This window comes from Anticarsia gemmatalis, chromosome 18 (genome assembly GCF_050436995.1).
Source record: "Anticarsia gemmatalis isolate Benzon Research Colony breed Stoneville strain chromosome 18, ilAntGemm2 primary, whole genome shotgun sequence".
NCBI classification, from domain to species: domain Eukaryota; kingdom Metazoa; phylum Arthropoda; class Insecta; order Lepidoptera; family Erebidae; genus Anticarsia; species Anticarsia gemmatalis.
In genome coordinates this window covers 7,078,962-7,105,390 of record NC_134762.1, presented here as the reverse complement: position 1 = coordinate 7,105,390, position 26,429 = coordinate 7,078,962, and the positions used below count along the sequence as shown (strand labels likewise).

Sequence of the window (26,429 nt, the reverse complement as noted above, 5' to 3'; positions counted from 1 at the left end):
AAGGACAGTATGTTTGCGTTCCGTTGTAAACAAAATTCCATCTGAGTTGACACTATGAACTGGCTGCACGGTGATTTTCCCTTGCCTCGCGTATGAAAACGTAAAACAAACATGGCCGCTAAAACGGGGTGACAGTTTGAAAATTAAAATCTGAAATATCAGTGTGTTTTTGGCGGCGTTTTAGCTGAATATTTTAGTTTGTTTTGTTATTTTTATGGAGCTGTTCTGCCAATTCAATTTTCCATGTAACGCGTACAGAATGTTTTATTTACCGAATGATTACATTTCGCATTGCGTTGCAGTCATTCGAACCTGAGGCAACACACCATCTGAAAGTGCTTTAGAACAGATCTTGAAGGTATGCTAAATCCCCAATCTGCAATTGGCCAGCGTGGTGAACTCAAGGCTTAACCCGTCCCTCATTACGGGACGAGACCCTTGCCCAGCAGTGGGACAGTAATGGGTTAAATTTATATTTTATTTTTATTTATTATAGTTTCATTTGATTAAATAAATCGAAGTGGTGTTCAATTACGGAGGTGAGAGAGTCCAATCAGTTTGAGTTGGTTTTTATCTGCTCCTCAATTTTCTACCAGCGCTAGCTGCTAGTTAGCTAAAACGGAACTCGTTATTGAAGTGCGACGTGCTTCGAATTACTTTCGAGAAAAGTCCTTGCAACGGAAATTCTATTTTTAGTGTAAAATATGACGATTGCATTGACGGGGAAGAATTTTCCTAAATGAGATTGTGTCAAGTTAAAATACTTCGATTTCGTGAATAGAAAACATGTCTGCGTTTAATTGTTCTGCTATACTACTACATTGATATGAAGTTGTAATGAAAATGCTACGTAATGGCTATTGGCTAACTTCTCTTCATACAGAAATGTAATTTAGTAAATAGGAAAAATAATATTTCTTAGTAATGTACGACCAGTCCTCAAAAATACATACTTAATACTTATTAATTTTAACCTTTTTTTCCGATTAAATCCATTCGCAAATTGTAACAATTACAAGACTACATACTTATAAAATTATCAAAAAAGCACATGTTATAGTTACTTTTAACAAAGATATGCACTTTTAAAATTGCAAATTCCATTTAAATATAATAATTGACCTCGTAGAAAATGATCTCACATCGTATGATCGTTCAAACGGTTACTAAATCAATTATAAAGAACTGGAACATTATCTATAATTGTAGGTACAGTTATAATATCAACTTGTCAATATTTTTTGTTGAACGTCTAAACACCAGACGTTATCGAGACGCGAGGGAGTTATTTCTACGCAATAATTACTTTTAATAACTAAAGAAATATCCGCAATTTTTCCTCTATTTCTTACCAATAAAGTTATACTATAAAATGTAGCTTTCCTGAAGTTAACTGTTAAATAAATAATGGTAAGACGTACCATCCCCACTTACCGATTAGTTTAATTTTAATATAGTTTTTTGGATTTAATAGCAAAATCTTTTAACTTGATTCCTACATTGTTTAAATTTTAATGAGTAATATTCGCAGAAAGTTAAGAATTAAGAGTATAACCTAATCAAAAAACCGGTTTTTAATTGCAAAACAACAACTTTTTTTTGGTGTAAATACACCATAGCCTGCATAGTATTCTAGACTTACCTGGTGATATTGTCCTGTCTATCCGCGATGGTCTGGAGACCGACCGCGTCTCTCAGCTGCATCACTAGAGCTGCCCTCACTGCCTCCGTACACTTCATCTCTTCGATCCTCTCACTCAATACCTGGGACAACACATTAAAATTATTTTCATAGAAGAACATTCGATCGTAACGACTATTTTCAACAACCTTTCTTTCTTTTCTTTTTTTGACAACTTTCGCACTAATGTTTCTGTTGTGTCGCGGGAGTTTTACAAATATATAAACAACAGACAGAAAGTACAACCAGACCCGAAACAATAAATTATGGATCGCACAAATAATGCTACAAATGACACGATCATGACTTCATTAAACCTTATTAATGTAAGAATGATATAATGGAAAGTCACTTTCACGATTTTGATAAAGCCACAAACCACTACCCACGTATTTACGAGATCAAAGAATCTTTAATTCATTCGGATAGATTCAAAAGAAAATAAAGGCCTCCTAACAAAAGAGACACCTACGCTTAAAAACCATTTTAATAAGTAAAAGGCCTGCCTCAGACATCTCTGCATGAAAGCAGACAACAATCTACCTATCTCTACAAATTATATCTTTACCTAGAAATAGGTAAGTCCGACAACTTAATAGAGTCTCTCTCTAGCATGCACGATTTATCTAGAAAATAATTTATAATTCTGTGAATTTTCTTAATAAAGTATGAATTTCAAAGAGGCCTCCGTCAGCTCGGTGAAAAAGATGTTCTAAATTCTGAATTTCATATACCATCGCCAGCCGCGAGCTTAGCATACACGGCTCTCTACTAAGTTCTTCATCTATAATTGAAGGATCATATGCTTCAAAGAAATTGCAAATGTAGTGTTAAAGAAGTAGATTAGAATGAATAATTCAGGATATATTCACACGAAGGCAGAGCCGCTTCTAGCAAGTTCGCGTCATGAGCTTATGCATATTTTACTTTTTCAATTTCATTCCTGTCTTCATCTTGTATTCTTTTAGCCTCGCATCTTCTGCTGTTATCGAAATCTAAATTACGTACTTGAATGTTCTAGATACTAAAATTTACAAAAAGGCACTTCTCACATTTCAAAGAGCTTTTCTCTTTGTAAAATGTGCTCTCAGCAATATAATTTTAAAATATTTGTAATTTTTACAGTTTTAAGCATGTTGACTTTTGGTCGTGTGTAAGGAACTCTATACTGTATTGGTATTACGAAGTGAAACCTGTTACGAAACGAATATCCGGGGTAATGTACCTACAACAATCGTGATAATAAAATACCTTCAAAAGAAATAAAGTTATATTGAAACTCTGACAACATTGAATGAAACGTATTATCTGTTTTTAATTTCCGCTGTTTTCATCTTACTCATAATATTAACGCGAAAGTTTGTGAAGTTCTATGGATGTCCGGATGGATGGCTAAATAGGTTGATATTACTTAACGCTGTTACAAAGCCAATAAGTGCACTTGAATGAGGGCACACAGATAATTACTGTTTGTATATAGCCAAGACGATTCTTATTATCCAGGAAAATACCATCCTATCCTATCCGATATGAAACGTAGAAACTAGTTTAATAATAAGACTGACTTGTGTCTCACTCACCTCAACATCCTCCGAAAAAATCGGCGTGCCTTTAAACACCTCTTTCTTAACAATCACAACAGACGGTCCCTGGACACCACCCACAAACTTCTCACAATTGAAGAACAGAGCATCTTTCTTCACCATTTCCTCTTCAACTCCTGGGAAGGTGGGGTTCATGTCTACGGTGGTAGATGGCGCCACCAGCGTATAGTCCCAGAAGGACAAGGCTCCATACTGATGGAGAAGGAGCGTCGTGGCGACGTCATCAGTCAAGACCCCTGTCAGTTTGGAAGCCGCTGGGAAGAAGCCGATCATCCTCTTCCCAGTGCCAGAGTTCTGCTGCAGTTTCAACTCTAAGTTGTTCAGATCTATGAAGCCTTCTTTTGTTTCTGGGATCTTGATGACCTGAGAACAAGAAACATATACGGTGAGCATAATTGGTCTGAAGTTGAGGTGGTAGTTATTAAAGTATGGACTTGAACGGTAAAGGAGTTTTGAAGCTTACGCAAATACTGTAGATGTTTTTGTTTAAGGAAACATTTTTTTTACATCACTTTATGGTATGGTCTGGACTATTGATATACAATTATACATAGTTGGATATTTAACCTGCAGGGTACATAACATAACTTGATAAGTACCGCAGTTTTAAAGTAACATAGTTAGCTGTAAGTAGTTTATCTTATGATTTAAGTACCAATGCTTCTACGCCTTAGAGTGTAATATGTAGCAAAATCCGCAAATAATTTCATATTACACATAACTAATTAAATAAAAATGTAGACAAAGACTTATTAGTCTAACTAATAACTAGTCGTAAGTGTTTACGACAGTTAACATACAAACAAACATGAAACAAGGGCACGCCCGAGGAAATAAACATAGGTGGGCAAATGTACTGGGCGGGGCACTCGTCACCACTCGCACTTTCTAATACAATAATACGTTATACAATAACAAGCTTTGTTATTGTAACTATCACGTCATATCAAGGTATGAAGGTATGCTTACGATTATGGCGATATAAGAACTAGATTTCGTTAAAGAGTTATTTCATTAGCGTAGTCTAAAGACCGAAGATGTGGTATTTTTAAAAGATTAGGCAATTTGTTGTAATTTTAGTTGACTACTGTTGCTAAGCGGAAAGGTCGAGAACCGATTTGGCTGACTTTTTTTCATTGTTAAGTCTGAATATAGTTTCTATGGAGGAAAATACTAAAATGCGATGAATATTGTCAAAATATATCGCGCATGCACGGATCCGACTGGATCAGCAAGCTAAAAGTAAAAGAAAGGATAGAATTTTTACTCTTTCTGTTCAATTAACATAAAACATTTTCACAGCATTTAACTAAAATCACTAAAATTACAAGGCACTTAAGTTATGACAAGTATTTCAAAATGCGGTCAAACCCATTTCTGTATGACGAAAAGTAGTTGACAGTTCGTCGGCACTTCACACTTTACCGGCGTTTAAATAATTAAAGGAATTACCGAAAAAAACTGGGGCGGCCAAACTTTTTGAATAAAAAATGAACGGACTTGTGAACTCCCGAGTGACCTTTCAGCTATGGCGGACAGATCCGATTTCAATTTAAAATGTATCGTGAAAATCCTGAATAAATATTAGTGGTTCGTAAAATCAATTTTATTTTAGAGTAGGTTTGTTTTAGCAAACATTTTAATTATATTTTTAGTGTTAATCCACTGCCAGATGATATGTATCATACATATGTAATAATATGCTTATGATATCATCATAAGCAGAATCTACGGCTTTGTGTAACTGATTAAAGCTTGAGGAACCTTTGCATACCTTAAAATGATGCAACAAAATCCCCAACCCGCACTTCGCCAAGTGTTAAACTTAAGGCCTAACCTAGTGAATGCAATCCCGATCTCGCGGGATCCCGATCTCGCGAGATCCCGTGTATTTTTTCGGGATCAATCCCGAAGCATAATATGAGGGGATCCCGTTCGGGATTGTCGGAGAGGGCATTTTCAGCAGCTGGCTACATTGCAATAGACTTAAGATGCCGATTAGAAGCTCGTACTATTGATACACTTTGTATTTTAAGAGGCTACTTTCAAAATGCCATGTGATTACTTTTTATTTTGATCTCCTGGAGCTACACCTACTTTTTTGATTATGTTTATGTTATTACACCTGTTAATTATGTTACGTTGTAAGTTATATTCAAAAATAAAGGCTTTTATTTTCTTTCAAATAATAATTTATTGCATTCACCACACTATCACACACATATTACATTAAACAAGCCTTATTTTTACTAACTAGACGGGATCCCGCGGGATTGATATTTCTGATCGCGAGGGATCTCGAGTTGACGATCTCGAGTCGGGATTGCATTCCCTAGCCTAACCCCTCTCTCGTTTGTGAGAAGTCTTGGCCAGCATTGGTACAATCACGGGTTATATATTGTAACGGGAAATATATTGTAGTACAATAGCGATAATTAAACGAAACTTCTTTGAAATATCGTATTGTTATTATGACTCATATTTTTTTCTGAAAAATGTACTTTCCTTATTTCATTACGTTATTATTTTCCCAATCAACCTGTAGATTATACATCGCGTGTTGCGTGTTTGTAGCGCCCTAATCTGATCCACAAACGACTATACAACTCACTTTAATATACATTGAAGCACTTATACGATTATGTATGGTGCTAATAAGGTTTAATGTAGCAATGGATCTTCCATTATTGGGGCTAAACGGATGAGCTTCGGCCATTTGGTATTGAGCCAAACAAAGGATGTTTTGATGATAGTATAAGTGTTCATTGAGCGTGTTTTAGTGGAATATTCTATGCAGGAAAGTCCTATAGTATACATTAACCTATTAGTTAAATAACAGCAAACTTTTGCTTTCAGAAAAAATATTCTTGAAAATAATAGATTCAGTTTGCCATGCCATTTACTACCTTCTATTCAGATCTACATTTCAGTACGTAAAGTTTTAGTAACTTAAGAGCTCATAATAAAATTATACAAATAAAAAAGGACATTAAGTTACATAACATTTTACTTTGACTACAACTTGTTAACCAAATAATTTTAATAAAGCTTAGTATTTAAGAGAATATTATTATTTTCAAATTCTTAAAGATAAGCATAGAATAATCTTCCACGTGAGTTTAACGTCCTAATTTAGCAAATAACAAGTAATTACGACTGACAACAGAGACCATTACAGTTCAAAGCATTGTTGTTAACTAAAAGACCGTACAAACGCACACAATCTACGAACACCAGTGAAAAGATACCATCCATCTTCAGAAGGAAGTTAAAATTACCGAATTTATTGTATACTTTATGAAACGGAAAAGATAAATTTGTTAATATTTCTTTGGATGGATAATCTTTATTATATTGTGGTTCAGTAAACAATTCAAATGTTTTCTTGCAATAGTTAGTTTTGTCATTGATATATAAAGTACAGCTCAAAAGTAATTATACCATTATAGCAGAATATGAATTGAACTTTACTCAAAAAGTTCTAGCGTTCGGTGCAAAGTCATCTTGCACTTCGCTTGGCTCGTCTTTGTATTCCCGTACCCGCAGATTACTGCATTAACAAATAGTCTGGAATAATCTATACAAATGTATAGATTGTTTCAGTCTAAACTTGAACTCCACCGAACTTCAAAGTTTCTTAGAAGCAAGCTAAGTCTAAGGCTAAGAGGATTCCCAGAAAACGCTTATAATGTAACCTAATATGTTGTGGAATGCGTTCGTAATAGTCTAACATTAGCGCATTATTGTACTAGGTACATATTTATAGGTAAAATATTTCAGTAAAAAAAACCATACAGATGAATTGAGAACCTCCTCCTTTTTTTAAAGTCGGATAAAAAGCCAAAGCCTTTTAATTTTCTTCTACAATCTGCAAAAATAACCATTTAAAAGTATCTTAGCAGAGATTTCCCAAAGCGCTGTGAATGTAACACGGTTGAACGCGTGGCTGTCTTCAAGACATTCCCCCCAGGGGGAGGGATTCCGTCCGCGCTGACCCGAAAATGTTTGCTGTTAGAACTATTTTGTACGATGTGACGATAAATGTGTATGGACTTCAAGAATTCGTTTGAGATAAGTGTTTTAGTTGAAAGGTGTTGTCACTTTCTATTTCCTTTTGGAAGAAAAGTACAGTGAAAGATAGTTTCTTCGTATATTGATGGATTTTTGGTGTTGTCACGTGGTCAGTAATAATTTATCCTAATTTATGTATAAAGATGTTATTAGGAAACCAATAATATTTTATTTAGATATATAATAACACAATTGCCACCTATCACTTGACTATTGAAAGCTAAGGCATCAATCTTCTGTCAAGATGTCGTATTGGTAACAATAATGCCCGAAGTAGTACGCCCAATTTTGCTAATAACATAACCACGAGGTTACAAATTAAAAACGCAAAGATATCATGTGAATTGAACGTTAATTTTTACATGGGCATTGGGAATTAGAACGTACGTTTGACTGTACGTTAAAACGAACTAAAATTCTGCGCTACTAAGTTATTTTGTTTACTCTCAATGAAAATTATCATAGTAAAGCCACTTAATTACGGAAATACCGTGACAGAACAATCTTCCGTGACAATATTCTATGAAGAACACCCTAATTTTTTAAACACATGAAAACAAATAACAGTACTACGCATCAACAAACCAAAAAATATTAAACTCAAATGAATAGAATTAAAAACACGTTGATGTCACCAGCCAAAAAAAGCGCGTAACAGACCATAGACACGCGATCATCTACGCAGTGAAACTATGACGTCATAGACAAAACAAAATGGCGGATAGCTTGAAAGTTTTAGTAACAAATTGTGAGGTTGTTGAATGAAACGCTGATTGAATGGGAAGTGGGAAGCCGCGTATTAAACGAACGGAAATATTAAATGTATTTTAGAATTATTGTAAAGACGTTTTGCATTTGAAATGCTTTCTGTAGGAATATAAAAAGTAATTTATTTGTATTGAAAATGTATGCGAATTTGAAACTGACTAAGGATTTTTGAAGCCAGGAATGCTTTATGATTAAATTGATTACAGCACTTTGTTTAGCATTAATTTGTTTGCAGCACATATTATTTACGAGCTCACTTAATAAATTCTTGGATACCTCCATACTAGAACTTGTAGGGATAGTAGCATTGGTGTTCTTTGGTCTCCGTCTGCCCCCATGGAAAGTAGGCGCAAGTTTTTATATATAAAATCACGTCTACATAATGTACTACAATGAATGACCGAATAGTAAAACCTGGTAGGATTACAAATTTAAAAAAAGTCAAATCTCTCGAAAAGATATTCATAGAAAAAATCTACGCTAATATGACGTAATTGTAATAAAAACTGACCTATTTTACGTAAATAATAACAATTACATTTTAAAACTGTATCGCATGTGCGCCATACACTAACGATATAAAACGTTTGTCCCGAATACCTTCACGCTTTTTTACTAACTTGTTTTGATCATAAACTCTTAAAAAAGAATCGTGTACATGAAAACCGCAACATTGTAGTATTTTAGTATTGCATAAAGATTTTTTTTCGTTGTTGTTTGACATTCAACGAATAGTTATGAATATCCAACTATGTAAGTGTTTATAGGCAGGTATTATTGTCCAAAGAGTGGATGTCTGTTACCATAGCTTACTATGAGTACTTAGTCTCCTTATTGCTGAAAGATGAACAGCGCAACCGTGATGTAGAGATTAAGATGGCCATTAGGCTGTTAAGACTGAGCGCAGGGGTCGTAGGTCTGATTTCTATTTAAAATATTTCTTGAATCAATTGTACTATGTGCATACAATATTATTTGAATATACACAATATATTATGTTAAAGTTCCCGAAAGGCAAAAGCCATATATTTTACATTTATTTGATGTATATTCATTACTTCAATTAGTCAAAACTTTAAGCAAAACTCCAGCAAATTGTCTGAAACACTAACAAGTACTATTAAAACTGAAACGAATACAAAACACGACGGGTTCGGACTGTATATTTTTTTTTTTTTTGGCAATGAGCACCGTTTGTGACTAAATAATCCTTATTCTCACGGACTGTTATGCAAAACGGTTTGAAAAACATTTTTGTTTTATTATTGTTACGTAACTTGGAAATATTGAGACCGATTACGCCATGTCGAATTCTTTTAGATTTTTTGTGCGACCGAATTTGTGTTTTACAATCTTTTGAACCAAACACTATGCGTCTAGTTTTGTCTTAACATTATTACCTATTCTAACATTTTCATCCTCCCTAATTCGTGAAAAATGTTCTTAAAAATCTATAATTTGTAATCACTATTTTAATTCCATAATATATTTATTCCCTTCAAACAAAACCTCAGATTATAAAACAAATTAACTACACACAAAACAATGTTCTCAGTAACTTTGTATCTCAAATAATTCAGTGGAATTTCTCCACAATATTAACTTACTGTTTTCGTCGTGAGCCACACAATTAACTTGACATTAACTTTGTTTAATATTGTCTGTTTTAACATTATGTGGTATTAAATAATATGTTTCATTTATATACTGTTGTTTAATTATTTTGTATGTTTTACAAAGATTTTAAACGACTACGGCTGTGTTTTATAATTATTCATTTTGGTTTTCCGGTGGCTAGCTATTTAATTTCTCTACCACTCACATATTATTCATGTTATTCTAGATTATTTTCTTAAGAAAAACGAAAGCTCTTTCCACTTTTCAATGATCTTAAGGGCGCTGCTCTTTTCAGGTTATTTATCTATATAGCATAGATAAATAACCTGAAAAGAGCAGCGCCCCTAGCGTTTTCCGCAAGAACGTTTTTTAAATAGTTTTAAATGTCAAACGCTTGTCAAACTTGACAGCTTCAAGTATAGTAAAAACTAATGCACGATCAAACGCTGCTTCAAAGTGGAAGTAATTGGATTTTTATATTTAAATTGCGAGAGTTCCGAAATAGTTTGGAAATCAAACGGATTGACATTAGTTAGAGTTGAACTCGATTGATTAAATCCATTTGTCTGCTAGCAAGCTGTTACATAGAGTATATTAACAAAGTTTGCCTTCTTAAAATATGCACACTAATAATACTGTACTTTTTATATTCGCGCGATTTTCTACAGTATTGAACTTTTGACATTTGATATTATATGAAGAAAATAAACCTTACGAACTACGCTTTTTATTATAAAATTTATCAATAGTTAGCCGTCCGTCGATAGTCGATAGTGATGGAGTATAGCGCTACTGTACAAACAATTTGTAAAAGCAAATATAATATAGTCGTAAAACATTAATGCTCATTTGATAGCTATTCCTCAGCCATAATAATTACATTATGTTGTGTTATTGTGACTAGGGGCGATAATTTTTATGACTATGTGTCAATGTTAATACATTAGTCACTGAATTATCTTTGTGTCTGTTCATTGTTACATCATGTAATTAATATCTTGATATGCTTCATACTAGCGGCACTGGCGAGTGGTAAAATTTTGCAGGATTTTGCAAGATATTTAGTTACTGCACTTTTAAATTCGATCTAGGCGGTTCAACAGTTAAAATGTATAAAAAATGGAGAATTACTTTCACTGTGACTTTAATTTGTCCGTTTCTAATGACCCTATATCCTGTTTTACCATTATTATCATTTTCCGTATTACATTACCAATAAACAGAATGAAAATCGCAACGTAACACCTTAACATTATATCCTATAGTTCCATACACTAACAAGTTAAAAATTTTATCAAAAACTAGTACAACTAGTTCACTTCATTATTTCTTTGTATGAACTTATAAAGAACAAAACGATGCGGTACATTACACCCACGTCACAGCCTAAAGCCTTATTCTGTAGCACTCATTACAAGCCTACGTGCCCTCAATTATGTACGGTTAATTCTTACTTCTATAACCTTTATAGGGTTAATGGAACATTATAAATTAAGCTTAAGAATAGATCTCTATCGAGCGATTTGGAATTGGTATCGACAAATGATTATGTAAGGAATATTGATCACAATCCTAGCTCTGATATGTAGATGATAGTAAATAAACGAAGTTCGTAATATGTTTGCAAAATTGTTATAAGAGGCAACTGAGGACTTCACACATGTTCGGTTCGGCACGTTTGGTTCGTCAGTATTTCACTTCAGTTCAAATATTCAGGCACAGTGACGTTGAGCGGCATTTTGTCCCGAAAATTTATCCACACATCGGTTTTGCCGCCCGCTGATTGCCAAATCGAATACCTATATGTGCAGTATGCCTAATATTTTCAGCCCTTCTGTGTATTAAGATCTCCGGAAAACACATGCTTTATGCATGTTATAATGCAAATATAAACGCAATCAATACATTTAAATCGTATTCTTTGATCAGGCTAGCAAACAGCGTCCTATATTAACTTCAGCATGCCACACTCCATGTCAAATGATCTATCATCAAGGAACATCTGTTTCTCAATATGGCTGAACACCATTAATCTATTTTCAACGACGTTTTGACGTTCAATAAATCAATCGTTAAACACTCTCAGACATTCTAATAGCCGTGAACAAACAATATACTTCAAAATGGGAGATTGACATATTTATATTATGAAAATAGGGGGAAACTGTAACTAAGAAATAACATCTCGGTGAACTAAAAAGCTGCTTGCTTTTGCTAATTTAAAAATGTTTTAAGTGGCGCTTCGAAGCGTATTTTCTGTTTTGTTTTCATATAAAATTATAAAGATTTTCCGTGCAGGAATCTTGTGAATGTTTTTTTAGAAGTGCAACTAAATATAGGTATCGTTGCAAGAAGTAATGACAGTGCTTGTAATTACTTCTATTCTGTTAGATACAAAATATTACTTTAATAACAAGAAACCTGATAAAAATAATAGATTATGCTATTAGATAGCAAGACTAAGAAAATCTAATTAAGGTAATCTGTTCCGCAAATTAGCTCACTGAATAGTTGTCTTTATCACTTGCTCATAATATTATTATCTCCAGATTTCAGACATTAGATATTATTATCCCTTATACCATTAATGATGAATTATCAGTGAAATACTGGTTTTTAATAGATTATTCCACGTTATGCTGTACTGTATCCTATCATTATCATTGGCCTTTATCCATCTATATATTATTAAAGATGATTAAAGTGCCGTCAATTAGGATCGGTGGACTTTCGTTCATGGCTCAAAAGGCCTATGTCATATTCCATTCAAAATATGCATGAATGGCAACTGCGACCATTTTTGCGACTGATAAAAGTCCTTGACGAAGTTGATAGGTTTGCAACGCGTTGCTGACGTAGATTTCGTATACTGGCAAGATAAGATATTCGTAGTATAATCATACAAAATCAACTGACAATACAAAACTCGTCTTAAAACCAGTAAAACAAAGAAAAACACGACTCATGTAAAGATAAAGATAAGAAGGTCTGCTACTGATATCAAAAGTTATATCCAAGCAGAACAAATATCTACAATCTTTAGTCTGTCTGTGAAAAAGGTTTGGCCCTTTGTAGAAATCTTCTTAAGTAACTGGACTCCGGACAGTATAATTCTTACAAAGAATGACGATAGTGCCAAATTTCCTTTTTCCTTCTTTTTAGTAGGATAAATAACTCTATTGATGTCTTTAATTAGTTCGTATCGACTAAGATATGTGACTTAATATTAATTGGAAACAACTGCTTTGTTAAGGCTTTAAATCCATTTCTTTTTCAAAATTATACCAATTATCTACTGGAATCCATACTATGCATTTTAAGAGCGAAAAGGGCTACAGTTACTGTGTCTATAAAATTATTATCACGAACTTTGACAGCCAGTTAGGATATAAAAAAGAAGTCAAATGTTACAACCACCATTTCTAAAAACGACTGCACAGACCTACTTCACCTCATTCCCTATTTCTTAAAAGGAAAAGCTTCTCTTTTGATAAAATAACCTTAAGTATAAATATCCAACAAAGCTAACTCCACATTATATCAAGAATATCTTTAATCTGCAACGTCACCCACACGGGGAAGCTGTAGCGAACAGCAAGCATATAATAAAATACTTTAACGGATAACGTTTATCTACCTACGTATATTTAAAGGTCAGATGGAAAGAGGTCATGATAGGGATCGACCAGTAAACACATGACACTTGAAAGAAAAAGAAAGTCTTCCGAAAAAAGGGAATGTTTTGTAATATAACCCGCGGTTTTTTTATTAAACATTGCACGAGATTTACACCGAAGTGCTTAAATCCTTTCATGAAATTTTGAATGGAATATGACATAGTTATCAAGTTAAAAATATCTTAGGTATTCGGAAGGTCTTAAATTTGATTACGTATGTGTGGGGTGATTAAAAGCTTGCTTATACGCGTGGTTAAAGGATGAACCCCTTATTTAGAAAGAACGTAAGTTGCCTGCTACAGTTGGTGCACTCATAATTTGTGTGGTAATCTGATTTGATAAGGGAACTAGAACGTGTGTGTTAGTGTTACACATTATGGGTTAGATTAGTTCCAGTAGTAGTTTAAAAGTATAGATATTATTATTATGGAGACTTTATAACAAGTAGTGCATATTTATGCCCCTGATTAACATGAGTGAATAGCTCATTTTAGTATGAAAAACATTGTTTTTTGTCATAACCAATTTCCTCCCTCATCCAGGGAGGACATTCTTGTCCAGCCATGACTTTCATTTTATGGTCTAACATACCAATCATTTTTTTTACCTATCTTTGAACCATTCCGAAACGGAAAATCACTTTCCACGGGCTTGACCGATATTGCTTGTCTGTGAGTCATTTCAACTATAAATAAATAGGTAAAATATCTTTACTTATAGGTAAATATAATGGCGCTATGACGTCAATGTACTGTGGTGCTCGTAGCATCTGGTACCACAAACAATATAAACTTTATGACTCCCACAGGAAGTCATATTTTGTTCCGAACAGCCGGTGATAGTCGCTTTTATTACAATTCTCACGTTAATGTCCTGTATCCGAGCTTAAATAATTAAAAATATGTTTTTCTTGGCGTAGTAATTAACCAGATTCTATTTTAGATACCTATCAAAATGATCGGGGGTGTTGACTGAATGACCAACATACTGTTATTTGTACCTGCTAGGACATATCGGACACTTTTACGATCACCAGTCGACGAAGTATTTATTCTATCTACTTTTTATATGAACTGCTATTACTTATATTACCTACTTCTGATTTCCAATTTTCCATCCAAGGCATAACCTTATCAATAAGATCCTTCTTTTTCCCTATTACTCCGTCATTAAAAATCGTAACTATCCTGACAAACCTGTCCATACTCTTCTTGTTGATAAGCAACAGTAATATAATAACTCTTACTAGAAATAAAGACCTTTACTTCTAAAGAACAATTTTTCCATCACATTCTACGCTATAATTGTGAGCAGCTATTATACAATACAAAGGTGAAAATCCCACATAATCGCACATAACCACTGCACATGAACTTGTGACTTATAAGACTTCACACGAAGGCCGTAGACCTTCAAGCGTTACAATTAAAGGTCAATTTCCAATAGCTAACTGACCTATCATAACTTTTCAGTATTTAAATAGTTCAGTACTTGGTTAACTAAAACTTAGTTAAGTTAACATTTTACGTTGTGTTATCTTTAAGTTCTTACTTCTTACGTACTGTCCATAGGTCCAGTCTTATTAACAGAACGTTTTTAGGATTATATAATACAGAACATGCATTCTGAATTGTTTAAAAAGTGAAATGTTTTTTTAGGTTCAATATAGCCTGAAAAGGTTTCATTTACTTACGTTAATTAATTAGCACTACACATTTGAATGTTTTCAAAGGGAAAAGTGGTTTAAAAAATACGTAAGGTCCGGTTTGAACTACGCCTCAATGATCAAAAACAATTCCAATATCAATAATTTTAAACAAATTTTAAACAAATACCTATACTTCTAGCATTCTGATTCAAAATCTGTTTCTACAATGTTCCAGAGAATATGTATTACATCATATCCAAGTAGCTTTGAGCCATATGTTACCAAAATGCTAAGAATTTCATTTAGGTTTAAAATTGCTGACGTGATTCTGTGAATCTCTTGTGATCACGCATACAACACGAGGTTTGATTAAAATGTTGTACGTATATCTTCGTTATAAGATATTTATGACGATATAGTTACGTATGACAATGATGATGATTGTATAAATTAATCAGGTTTATATGCGCTTGATTATGCACTGATTCTTTGAGTTTACATATCAAAGTTAGGAATATTCCTACCTAGGGAGAAATTTTTGCTCTCAAAGCTCTTTTAAGAACTGTTTCTTCCATTTTAATTGCAGCTTAGGACCGTCAGTTTGACGCTAATTTTATGTAAAAAGTCCGAGTGATGATCGGCTTTAAATGTCTACAATATGTTTTGATATCTACAACCTTATCCGTATCCTTAATTCAAGCTCACCCAAGATTTGTGGAAATCCAAGAAAGTAAAAGCATATTTTACACGATTCCTTGTTCATACGTAATCGATTCAACATCAATCCTTTTAGATATTTTGTCCATCTTTCATACCTCTTTATTAAGCTAAGGATTTCATTCACTTAAACGCAAGCATTTTCCTCTTCCAAATCAATTTTAGCATATCATTCAAATATCAAATCATCTAAAACTGATTCACAACATCTTAGATATAGTCCAAGGCCTGCAACGTGCTAGTCACGTGTTGTACACGATATCGTTCGCTGATAACACTAGCGGCTCGTAAGCTTGCATTCAATGCACATGATGCTAAACATACGGGCTGTAGTTTAGTGCGGGAACGTGGGCGGCATCTTAATCAATTGTTGGTTTTATTGTTGATTGGATTTATGTATTTGATGATGTGGAATTATAGTTGAACTGTAGACAATAGACATGTGAAGCAACCATGGGACATAATAGTTTTTTTTTACCACACTAAGGGGCAAGGTCATTGCCATGTTATCAAACTTAACATTTTTTTAATTTCCTTTCCAGAATTAGAATCCATAATATTGAGCTCGTAGTACCATTTACTATTTCTTGAAAAATCAAGGCATTCTACATAAGTATTTTGTTTTTGGGCCAAAGCGGCAACGCACCGCGTATTTTCTTGCGTGTCAATATAGGTAGGCAAGTAAATCAAGTTCGTGTAATTATGACGGTAATTTGCTTCTTGTGATAAAAGTTAGTTGAATACGGAATAGGATGTTTTCCCTTAATACAACTACCCTTACAAAGTGGTCTACGGAAACAACTTTGCAAACACTAATGAACAAACGCGGTAAAGCCAATCAGAGAGGATTATATGTATCTATCTTTAAACAACTATTTGAATATTCAACATCTAGTAGCCAATTTAATTGGCTAGAGGGAGAAGCAATTTAATAAAACTCTTTAAATAATACCTCAAAACGAAAAGGTTACGAATAATTTATGTATAGGCCTACCTTTTCATTTCGAAATTTATACAATAAAATGTCAGAAAAACAGTTTATTCAACGTTTTACAAGAATAACTTCAATTCAAATGCCACGTAGGGCAAGTACATAAGGTATTGAAGTAGTATACATTATTTATCGTTGTTTGAACGTCCGTGCCGGCGCCCACGTGTCGCCCATATATTTTCATTATGCAAAAACTATAAAACGTATTTCCATTACGTAATTCAAGGGTGCGTTATCGGCCAGCACTAGTGCAAGCGATAAAGTTGTAACGTGCAAACACTTAATTGAAAAAAGTCGTAAAGTATACTAACTGAACTGTACATAAGCCTTTTTGCAACTGATAAACATTTAGTAGAAAAAGAGCGTATATTTAAACGAATTTTGGTATCACTCAAGCTATTTCATAACTGGAAGTGAAACGATTTAAAACGAACTAGTGACGGAAAACGATCGTAGTGGAAGAAAAGCATAAAATGTAAGAAACGTAAAGGCACATATGACTTTTTACAATTATGATATTTTAAGTATTGGTTGTGACTAAACGTGGTTACAAAGTATAACGTGTGTTGTTTGATTTTAGTTACGTTTTGCAATAAAATGAAGTAAATATTTAAAGTTAAAACGTGGGTAATTTCCTTGTATGTAAAAATGGTTCTACATGCTTCCAAGCCCGCGGTTTATTTACACAACTCGTATATTGGGTAATTAAAAGTTGCCGATTAAGGGTAAAACATAGCAACAAGACCTTTTCGAGTTTGACGCAGAGGGCAATAAATTAGCAGTATCATTTCCATATAAATCTATATACTTATAACTAGAAAGTGTCGTGTTTGTTTATCTGTTATACTGTTACAGACAAAATCGTACACAAATTTATCACTACATATTATTGAAAAATAGTCTCTTCGCCGCGTCTGTCTATCTATTCGCCACAAAATCATAATCTACTGAACGGCTTATCACAAGGTTTTCAGCAATAAATAGAGTGATTCTCGATGCTAGTTTAGATTAACACAGTATAACCCGTGGCAAGCTCCTAAAAAAATACCAATAATGTACGTACTATTGTATCATAAAAAAAGTATTTTCACAGTAACTAACAATCTACCATAATAAGTAAAGAATCACAATAGATTAGTGTAACCAAGCTCATATTGAATTCGAATCACGCGCAAGTGTTGATCATCGGCACTCGGCAGCCATTTTGAAACATAGCCAAGTGAACAAACAGATGTATTGACAGATCACATGTTATTATAAATCAAAACGTATAATATAATTATACTTGCAATTATGCATCGTAAAATATTATGAGTTATTAAAAGAAGATTTTGTGGCTTCATATAAAGAGTTGATGGGATAAATATATGTTTTATGGTCCTGATGGTGCTGTTGACAACAGCTATAAAACTTGTGGACAGATTTTTCTTTGATGCTTTTGAATATTACACTTCAGTTTTAAATCTATCTGTCTTCACTTGCCTAAAATATTGAATCAACATTTGATCCCTTTCATAATAAGAAAAGATCAAAGTGTAGCATAATAATTATTAGGCCGACTTTTTAGGGCTTTACATTGATTGACTCCCTTCTAGAATTTAAAAAACTCTTAGATAGATTTTTATTTTAGTTTATGTTCTCTCACTTTTTTGATTCTGCTGTAAGTATAGATTTCAAGGAATACTAATCATGTCGTATAATCATTATTTGGTGTCTGCCTTCAAGTAAGGGTATGACTGTGTGTATGTAGTAGGTATATGATCTTACTTTTGAAGCCATTGCACAAATGTGCGACAGTGCAATAACTACTTCAACTTATACCCTTACTTCCTTATCAAGATTCATAACAAAATTATAAAGCGGTAGTTCTTTAATTCAGTCTACTATCAAAGCGAAGTCATTTACATATTTAACAAAGACTAATTCTTCGGAACGTTGAAGTCTGGGCTCTTCATTAGCACCGGCAGCATCTAGTTTTAATGGAACCTGGAATAATCTGCCTCCATGAACCCAATGAGTTGATTACTATCTGTATTTGTCAGTGCAGTTTGACCTCTGCCTCTCCTAATTTACCTAATAGTCGTAAAAGTACGTAAGACTGCCGTCATAGGAATTCCACTGGTTGAAACCTGCTTGAAGAGCCCCTAACTGGTGACACATATTACGGAACTATTGCATATGTCCCTTGCTTCTTTTTCAAAAAAGGAGGAGGTTCTCCAATTCATGTCTACTTGGATGTTTATTCAAATATTCACGTCTTTTAGCTGATTCCATATTGCTGTGGTCTGATGTCGTTCATCATTTGAGATTGACGAAAGAATCAAATGTTTGGCATTTCCTAGCCAGCATCGTAGTTTTCGAAGCATTAACATTTTTTATTAGGAAGATACATCGATATCACAAGTACAGCAACATAAAAATACATTTTACTTCTCTCACCCCATTAAACTTTTTAAAACAGCAAACGGTCTCGACTGTCGTACCGTTATTGTAACTCTTGTCTAAACGACCACTAACAACTGATAACTTTTACAAACTTTACAAAAACCATTCTATGAACACGTTCCAATTAAACTTTGCTTGTATAAAATTAATTTATTTTGTTTGTAAACTAAAAGTTTACATGTTCACCCAATATTTGGGAACAAACCATGTTTCTAATGACCTTCAGACGAAAGGAACAAAATAAAAATATTTCTACCACGATACTAGTACGAATTTTTACCAGTATCGTCAAAGTTTATATGAAAACCTAATGAGGAGCGAGACTCTCTATCACTATATACTATCGATAATCGGCTAGCTACCGAAAATCTTGTATAAAAATCTGATCAGCGCCTCTAGCGGGCGCGGTACGAACTATATGTGCAGTACATTTTAATTGTCAAACTCTCGATACTCGATAATACCGAAAATAGAATTTCTCGTTACTGAATTATTAATAGAGAGCTGTTTCTTCGAATATTACGATTATATTTTGGACTATTAAACTTTATAGAGATGATAATACAAGTTGAAAGACACGAGTTAAATGGAGTGTATTCGAGCGATTATTTCTCAAACGTTTTAAGATTCATCCAATGATTTGTGGATATTATAATGTCTGTAATAACGATCGTTACTTATACCCCTTATTTATATTTCGTCGTAGAACGCTCTTCAGCTTTATTATTATGTTTGAAATTGTATTTATTAATGTTTTTTCCATACATCCAAATAAATCTAGTGAGTATCAATACCTACATATACAGGAATGTATCTTGGATTCCCGTATTTGCAATATGATCCTACTTTCCTGAGATAAAGGTCTTGACCGCAATGTCAAAAAACCCAAGGTCAACAAAGCATGATGACGTAGAGTGCCATATGATATAAGATAATTCAAATCTGTACTAATATTATAAAGCTGAAGAGTTGTTTGTTTGTTTGTTTGTTTGTTTGAACGCGCTAATCTCAGGAACTACTGGTCCGATTTGAAAATTTCTTTCAGTGTTAGATAGCCCATTTATCGAGGAAGGTTATAGGCTATATATTGTCACGCTACGACCCATAGGAGCCGAGTACCATTGAAAAATGTAACAAAAACGGATAAAATTTTGACTTATACTCTCTTATGTGACGCAAGCGAAGTTGCGCGGGTCAGCTAGTCTGATATAAGTCTTACTACTAAACAAACAGTTTTAGTTCCTTACCTCAGTATTATACTCTCTCCATGGCGAGATCTGTCGTTCAGTCTCCCGTGAAGACACGAACAACAGCACTCTCTCCGGTCGCAGGGCTCTGAGGAACCGCACCAGGGTTGCTCCAACCACTGTCACATCTTCAGGACACGCTCCCACTAGCGTCCTGATTATTGACTTAGATTCTGATCTGTGGGGAGAAAAGAGATTTTGTTATTGAAAATTGTAATTTAGGTCTTCTTTGTGTAGATGTCAATGCGAAAAATGGGAAGAAGCATTAATATGTTGAAACCAGACAGCTCCAATGAATAGCTCGTAAACCTCAAAGTATCTTGCCAAAAAAAGACTGCTCTGATCTTCTATTTTTTTATAAAAGAAAATTGGTCAGGACTAAATAATAGCGACGAGGTTTTGATGAAAATGGGAGCCATTTTGCATGAGCAGAGATTTTTGTATGACCTACGAATAAATAGTTCGTTTTGTCTCGCTTCACTCCATATTCATGGTTGCAGATTCGAGCCGCAAGATTGCTGGTTTAAACTACCTACCTATAACAAAAATTCTGCTATAAAGCCACTATGTATTCCAAGTTTTATATAATAACGTAAGCTTCTTAAAGGCGTAATACTCTCAAAGGGTTGGCGGGCAGCCTAATGAGATGCGGCTGAATACCAGCTATTTCTTGGAACTAAAACCATCTGGCCTTTGTTACAAAGGAATACGTACACTAAATTGGTTAGATCGGCTTGTTTGTTCGAAACTTCGCAAGGTTTGTAGGTAACTTACGTAGATACGTGTACGTGTGTAAAGTTCGAATTTAACATCATATGCATGCGTTCAGGTGAACTCTTCAATGCAATGTTTCAAATTCTGGAGGTAACTAGGTAATCTAAGATAGTATTCATAGCTCTTAGGCAAGTCTTAGAAACCGTAAAGACAGTAAACAGACTTCATAACAAATAAAAAATGAAAAATCTATGAGTATTGTGAACCATTAAACTGATTATTCAACTAACACATCTATTCCAAGCACTATCTTAATACCTCATCACTTAATAATATAACCTCAACGACGAAATGTTGCTTAGGTGTACTTATAACCCAATATCGTAACGATTGTACATAAGACCCTATTCAGTAGACTAAAGTCAGCATAAATAACTGTGGCCGTACTTCGTTCGGTACATTATATATCATAATCACTACCAATTAGACTATGTTTTATAATAAGATGAATAAACGTTACTACAAAAGTACCTTCTCTAATATAATCTAGTACTCCACGATATAGTTTATAGTATAGTGTCAGGTTATCACTTAATCATGTTTACAAACACGAGTGCGACACTAACCTTTTATCACTATGACCCGGCATGATAACCAGCTGATTGATAACCACTGTTTTCTATCGTAAGGGAAAACAAACAGTGGAACACATTCCTTGTATCGGTGTGAACTGGTGATAAGACAGCTTACTGTAGACGAATTGACGACAATATTGATATTGAAGAAGATAGTTTACTTATTTTATGATGTGCAAATTGAAAAAATGTTATTAGGGCAGAACAGGGTAATGATAAAGTTAAAGATGTATGTAAAAATCCAAATAATACAGAAAAAAAATTGTCTAAGTAGTAAGTAAGATGTAAGTTTTACATATTATGTTTCAATGTAGTAGTTTATAAAGTTTCGCATGAAATATGCTAGTCTTCAAATAAGGGTGATATCCATACTCTTTTTCATGAAAAGCTGGCATATATTTTTTTAATCTTCAGAAAATTACCTTACTGCTTTACCGGCTGAAATAAGGGATGAAACACGTGTGCGTGTCAGTTAGTATATATTAGGTCGGCGAAAAAGTCTTTTCGCGTTATAGTATGTATGAACTTGTAATAAAATCTTTTCTCTACACAAAAAGCTCGATATTTGGGTACCTCAAGAGCTCACTAACAAAACCTAATGAACCGTGTACTCATTTGTGATTCTTGAAGCCAAAGAGATTTTATTACAAGTTAATACATACTATAATGCGAAAATACTTTTTCCTCGACCTAATACGATAAGAATAAAGGTTTTACCTGTATATCTCGCTCTGTCCCGACGTGTATGACAGGCCGGTGCATCGAGTAGCGTGCGTGGGAAGAACATCCCTCGCTAGGTAATCCTCTATCCATTGTAGTGCTCGCCCCGACCCGTTGTAGTCGCAGTACACAACTGTGGGACAATAGAAAAATAATATTAGTACTTGTATTTATTCTGAGAACTGAAAGACATTAGAGAATTTTCAGTACTTTTCTTGTGTTTGTTATACAGGATTTTGATAGAGCTAGGAGAATTCCTATTACATTAATCTTTTTCTATTATAGTAATTTTAATTGAAGATTAATTGATACTTTTAGAAGACTTATATATTCATAGAAATTAGGCAAATAGATTCCGGAAGAGAGCATGGTAAGCCTATAAAGTATATTCTGAATACAGATGTTGACCTAAAAGAAATCATCTGCTTTTGTCATTAAATTTTGCTACAATGAATTAGTCCTTCGTTCCTCTAACCTACTTTACTAACCATTTCAATTATGCAAAATGACTTAAATAATTAGTAATAGTTGAGCGTCTAGATTATAAATAAAAAAAAAATTAATTAAATAATATCCTATGATTAAAATAACAGCTTCTTAAACTTCTCTAACCTAATCAACTAATACGATAGTAAACCTATTCGTCCTTATAGCCAGCGAAGCGTGGTGTAAACTCTATGTATAGAACGTTATGTAAACTGCAGCGAGCTCAAGGCTCCCCGAGGCATGCTGTTTAACCTCGCAGCACATATACATGGAAACTTACTCGTTACATCAACTGATTTACACTTACTTTGTGCAATATGAGAAATAAATATTCATTGCAATAATTTATAACTTAATGTTTTATGGGAATTATCGCGAATATGCATTTTATATGCTTTGAATTGCTTGACGTTTCGGCGCAAATAACACTAGCTGTAGTTGCAAGTTGTACGCCTATTGGTCAGTGATCACAGCCAGTTTACTGAAAACGTTATTTTTTAACCCATTAATGTCACTGATTGGCAAGGGCCTCCTCCTAAAACGTCATAAAAAATCAACTTATAAACAGTGACTCAGAAAAACTAATTACAAAATAATCTAGAAACCACAAAACAAGTAATATTTTTACAGTAAATATAACACGCAGGTACATGTAACACAGTGATATAGTGTTAATTACCACGCATTACTCTAGAGAAATGTTTAATTACTAACAAGCAATAACACGCCTAAAACTCGCTCAACTGTAGTAAATAAATTTAATGTGGACATTTGGACAACCCTTAGAGACACGTACATACCCGTACGTATGTATTTGAAAAATATACTGAGCGCTAAATATCTGCTGCTGTCTATATGCTGCTGACTGTAAGCATTTATCGTTCTACCGTCCAAATGCAATTTTTTGTTTTTGAAAAGTACAGCTGTAAATATTGTATTCCGATATTTTTCGTAAACGGTGTCTTCTTATTTCACGTTAAATAGCTGAACCGATTACGAACTGTTGGTAAATTTTGTTTTAAAGAAGCATAACAGGCTTCTTTAGCAGGATGTTAGACCAAGTACGGTCAATATAGGCTACTGTTTAAAACAATATATGAAAAATAATGTGGTCAAAACGTTTGCGAAAGCCAGTAAGCCCATTATCTGCTCAAAATAAAAAAGCGTTTTTTCCGCAATAAGCCTCGTATTTCCTAAAGTTTTGTACGAATCTGCCGTGTTATAAATTGTTTAATTATTAGCTACATACGCCTTCACCCTTACTCAAAGATCGGTCAAATAGCAAGGTCATTGTCCCCTATCGGCAATGTCAGACCGTCTAGCACAAAGGCACAGTCAGATACCATCGGTCCCGTCCTCGCGTGAATGCTAATCATTTAATATATAGGTATGTCTTTACTTGTATGTTACAATGATAGTATTATGAAACACGATGACAAGAGTGATGTCATTTCCGGAGGATTACTGTTACTGTTAGGTTTATAATTTAAAGTTAAGCACTATTATCTACAATAGCAACCATCTAGTATCAAGAGTTGGACATTAAAATGTACTACCAAAATTGTTTCTACGAGACCTGCTAGGGGTGCTGGGATTGTTTTGCAAAATCTTCGATAGCTAGCCGGTTATCGGTAGGCGATAGTGGTAGAAAATCGCGGTAGCGAAGACGGTAATTATAGTCAAGTTACATTTGTAATGTAATGTAATGTTGATTAAAGAAATCTGTTGTTTTCCCTAAACTTTTATTTTTATGAAAATCTGTCTTCTACGCGGATAAAAGGTGAAAATACTCCTGTAAATAGTATACGTAAAGCTTTGCCATTTCTAACGCTTTAAATTTCAGCTACGGTTTCCGATCTATCCGAACGCACATTCTATTGAATGTCGCAACACTGAAAATCAATTAATACAAAAAAGCAAAACAGTCGCACCTTTCCATCTAAAGTCACTAACTATGATCAAACTAGTGTCTCAGCTGTTCTAATCACTATAGAATATGATTTATCTTAAATTAAATTCAACAGCTCTAACCATTTTTAAAACAAGAAGACACTGCAAATACAATCAAAATTAAATAAATTTTCAACAGCCCAAACACAAATCACGCATATTAAGATAAAGCAATCTATGAACCAGACGCACCGGTGTCCATATATTGTATTTAATTAACAAACAACAGCGTGCATGATAACGTGCGCGTGACCCATTTGCTTAGTACGTATACAATTATCGCTGATTGTGACGTAGAAGGAAAAATACCTAACGGATTAAGACTTGAACTAAAGTATTGACAGTTTATCTTTTTATACTTCCTATTGTTTGTATAGTAGAGATTTCTGTTGTTTAGTGTATGTGACTGTGAGTCAACAGGTTCGATTTCCAAGAGGTCGAAGATTTTTCTTTTTTTTTGTGATTGATTGATTTCGTGAAATTTTATGAAACGCGAGAATATATTTCTAAAATGTTAACTTAATCTCCGAGGGCTACAAAAGATTACAGCAGCCCTGCTATTCTTGTATGTACAAAAAAAAGGGGGGGCATCTAGGAGTATTTAAATATTAAGTCAGTTAAATAACAAAACAATGTATTTGCTGTCTGTCATCTTCATAATCCAGATTGTTTTGCTTCAATTAATTTAACTACCCATTAAGCATAGTTTTTATGGCACTGTATCCGATGTGCCAGACAGATCGTAAACCTGACCTTACGGGTCGGATTAATGTCAAAGATTCACTTCTATCTTATCTGTGGAATCTCAACTGACAGCTATGACGTTAACTGTCAAATTTGTAACGTCCGGGATTCGGATTTGTTTCCTGGATTGTCACAAATGGGATAAAAAATATATTCTGTAAATATTCAAGAAGTTAGTGTAGAGAATTGATGTGTTATAAGTTATTATAAATATTACATTACGTTACGTTTTAAGTTATTTTAAATACATATTTAATAGTGCCTGGCCCGGATTTCGTCTGCGTAATGAGATTCCCTGGAGTAATACTGTAGGTACCTATCAAAGGGCATTTAAATTAAGTCAAAACGAAGGAAATATTATATTAATGCATAAAAACTTTGGATGCCAATCAAAATCTTAAAACATATACTACACAAATATAAAAAATAATTAACAGAAACATTACGGAGAATTTCAGATACATACAATTTTAGCAAATAAATGCTTTAAGATAAATTTTCATTATCTAACAAGTCTTTACGACCTATATTACTTTTTACAGTCGCAAATTGCAAACATATGCAAATATGTATGTATTTATAAGGAAAACGTGTGTATTGTTTTGTATTGATTGTTAACAACGTGCTTCATAATTACCTATATTAAGACACAACGTACACTCGTTTAACTTAAATGTAGAGCATTATTTGATTGTATATTTTATGTATAGATTT

At 33.8% G+C, this 26,429-nt stretch overlaps 1 protein-coding gene across 4 annotated transcripts in view; it reads right to left on the bottom strand.

Annotated features, from left to right (window-relative positions):
- The window catches only part of LOC142980661 (uncharacterized), a 119,259-nt gene that overhangs the window by 31,324 nt on the left and 61,506 nt on the right, over positions 1-26,429 (bottom strand). For all 4 annotated transcript variants that reach the window (XM_076126171.1, XM_076126169.1, XM_076126172.1 and 1 more), the window contains exons 2-5: positions 22,533-22,668; positions 20,467-20,644; positions 3,262-3,648; positions 1,643-1,764 (exon numbers count right to left, since the gene is read on the bottom strand). In XM_076126171.1, the coding sequence (XP_075982286.1) occupies positions 1,643-1,764; positions 3,262-3,648; positions 20,467-20,644; positions 22,533-22,668 (823 nt within the window). The remainder of the gene's footprint in view (positions 1-1,642; positions 1,765-3,261; positions 3,649-20,466; positions 20,645-22,532; positions 22,669-26,429) is intronic.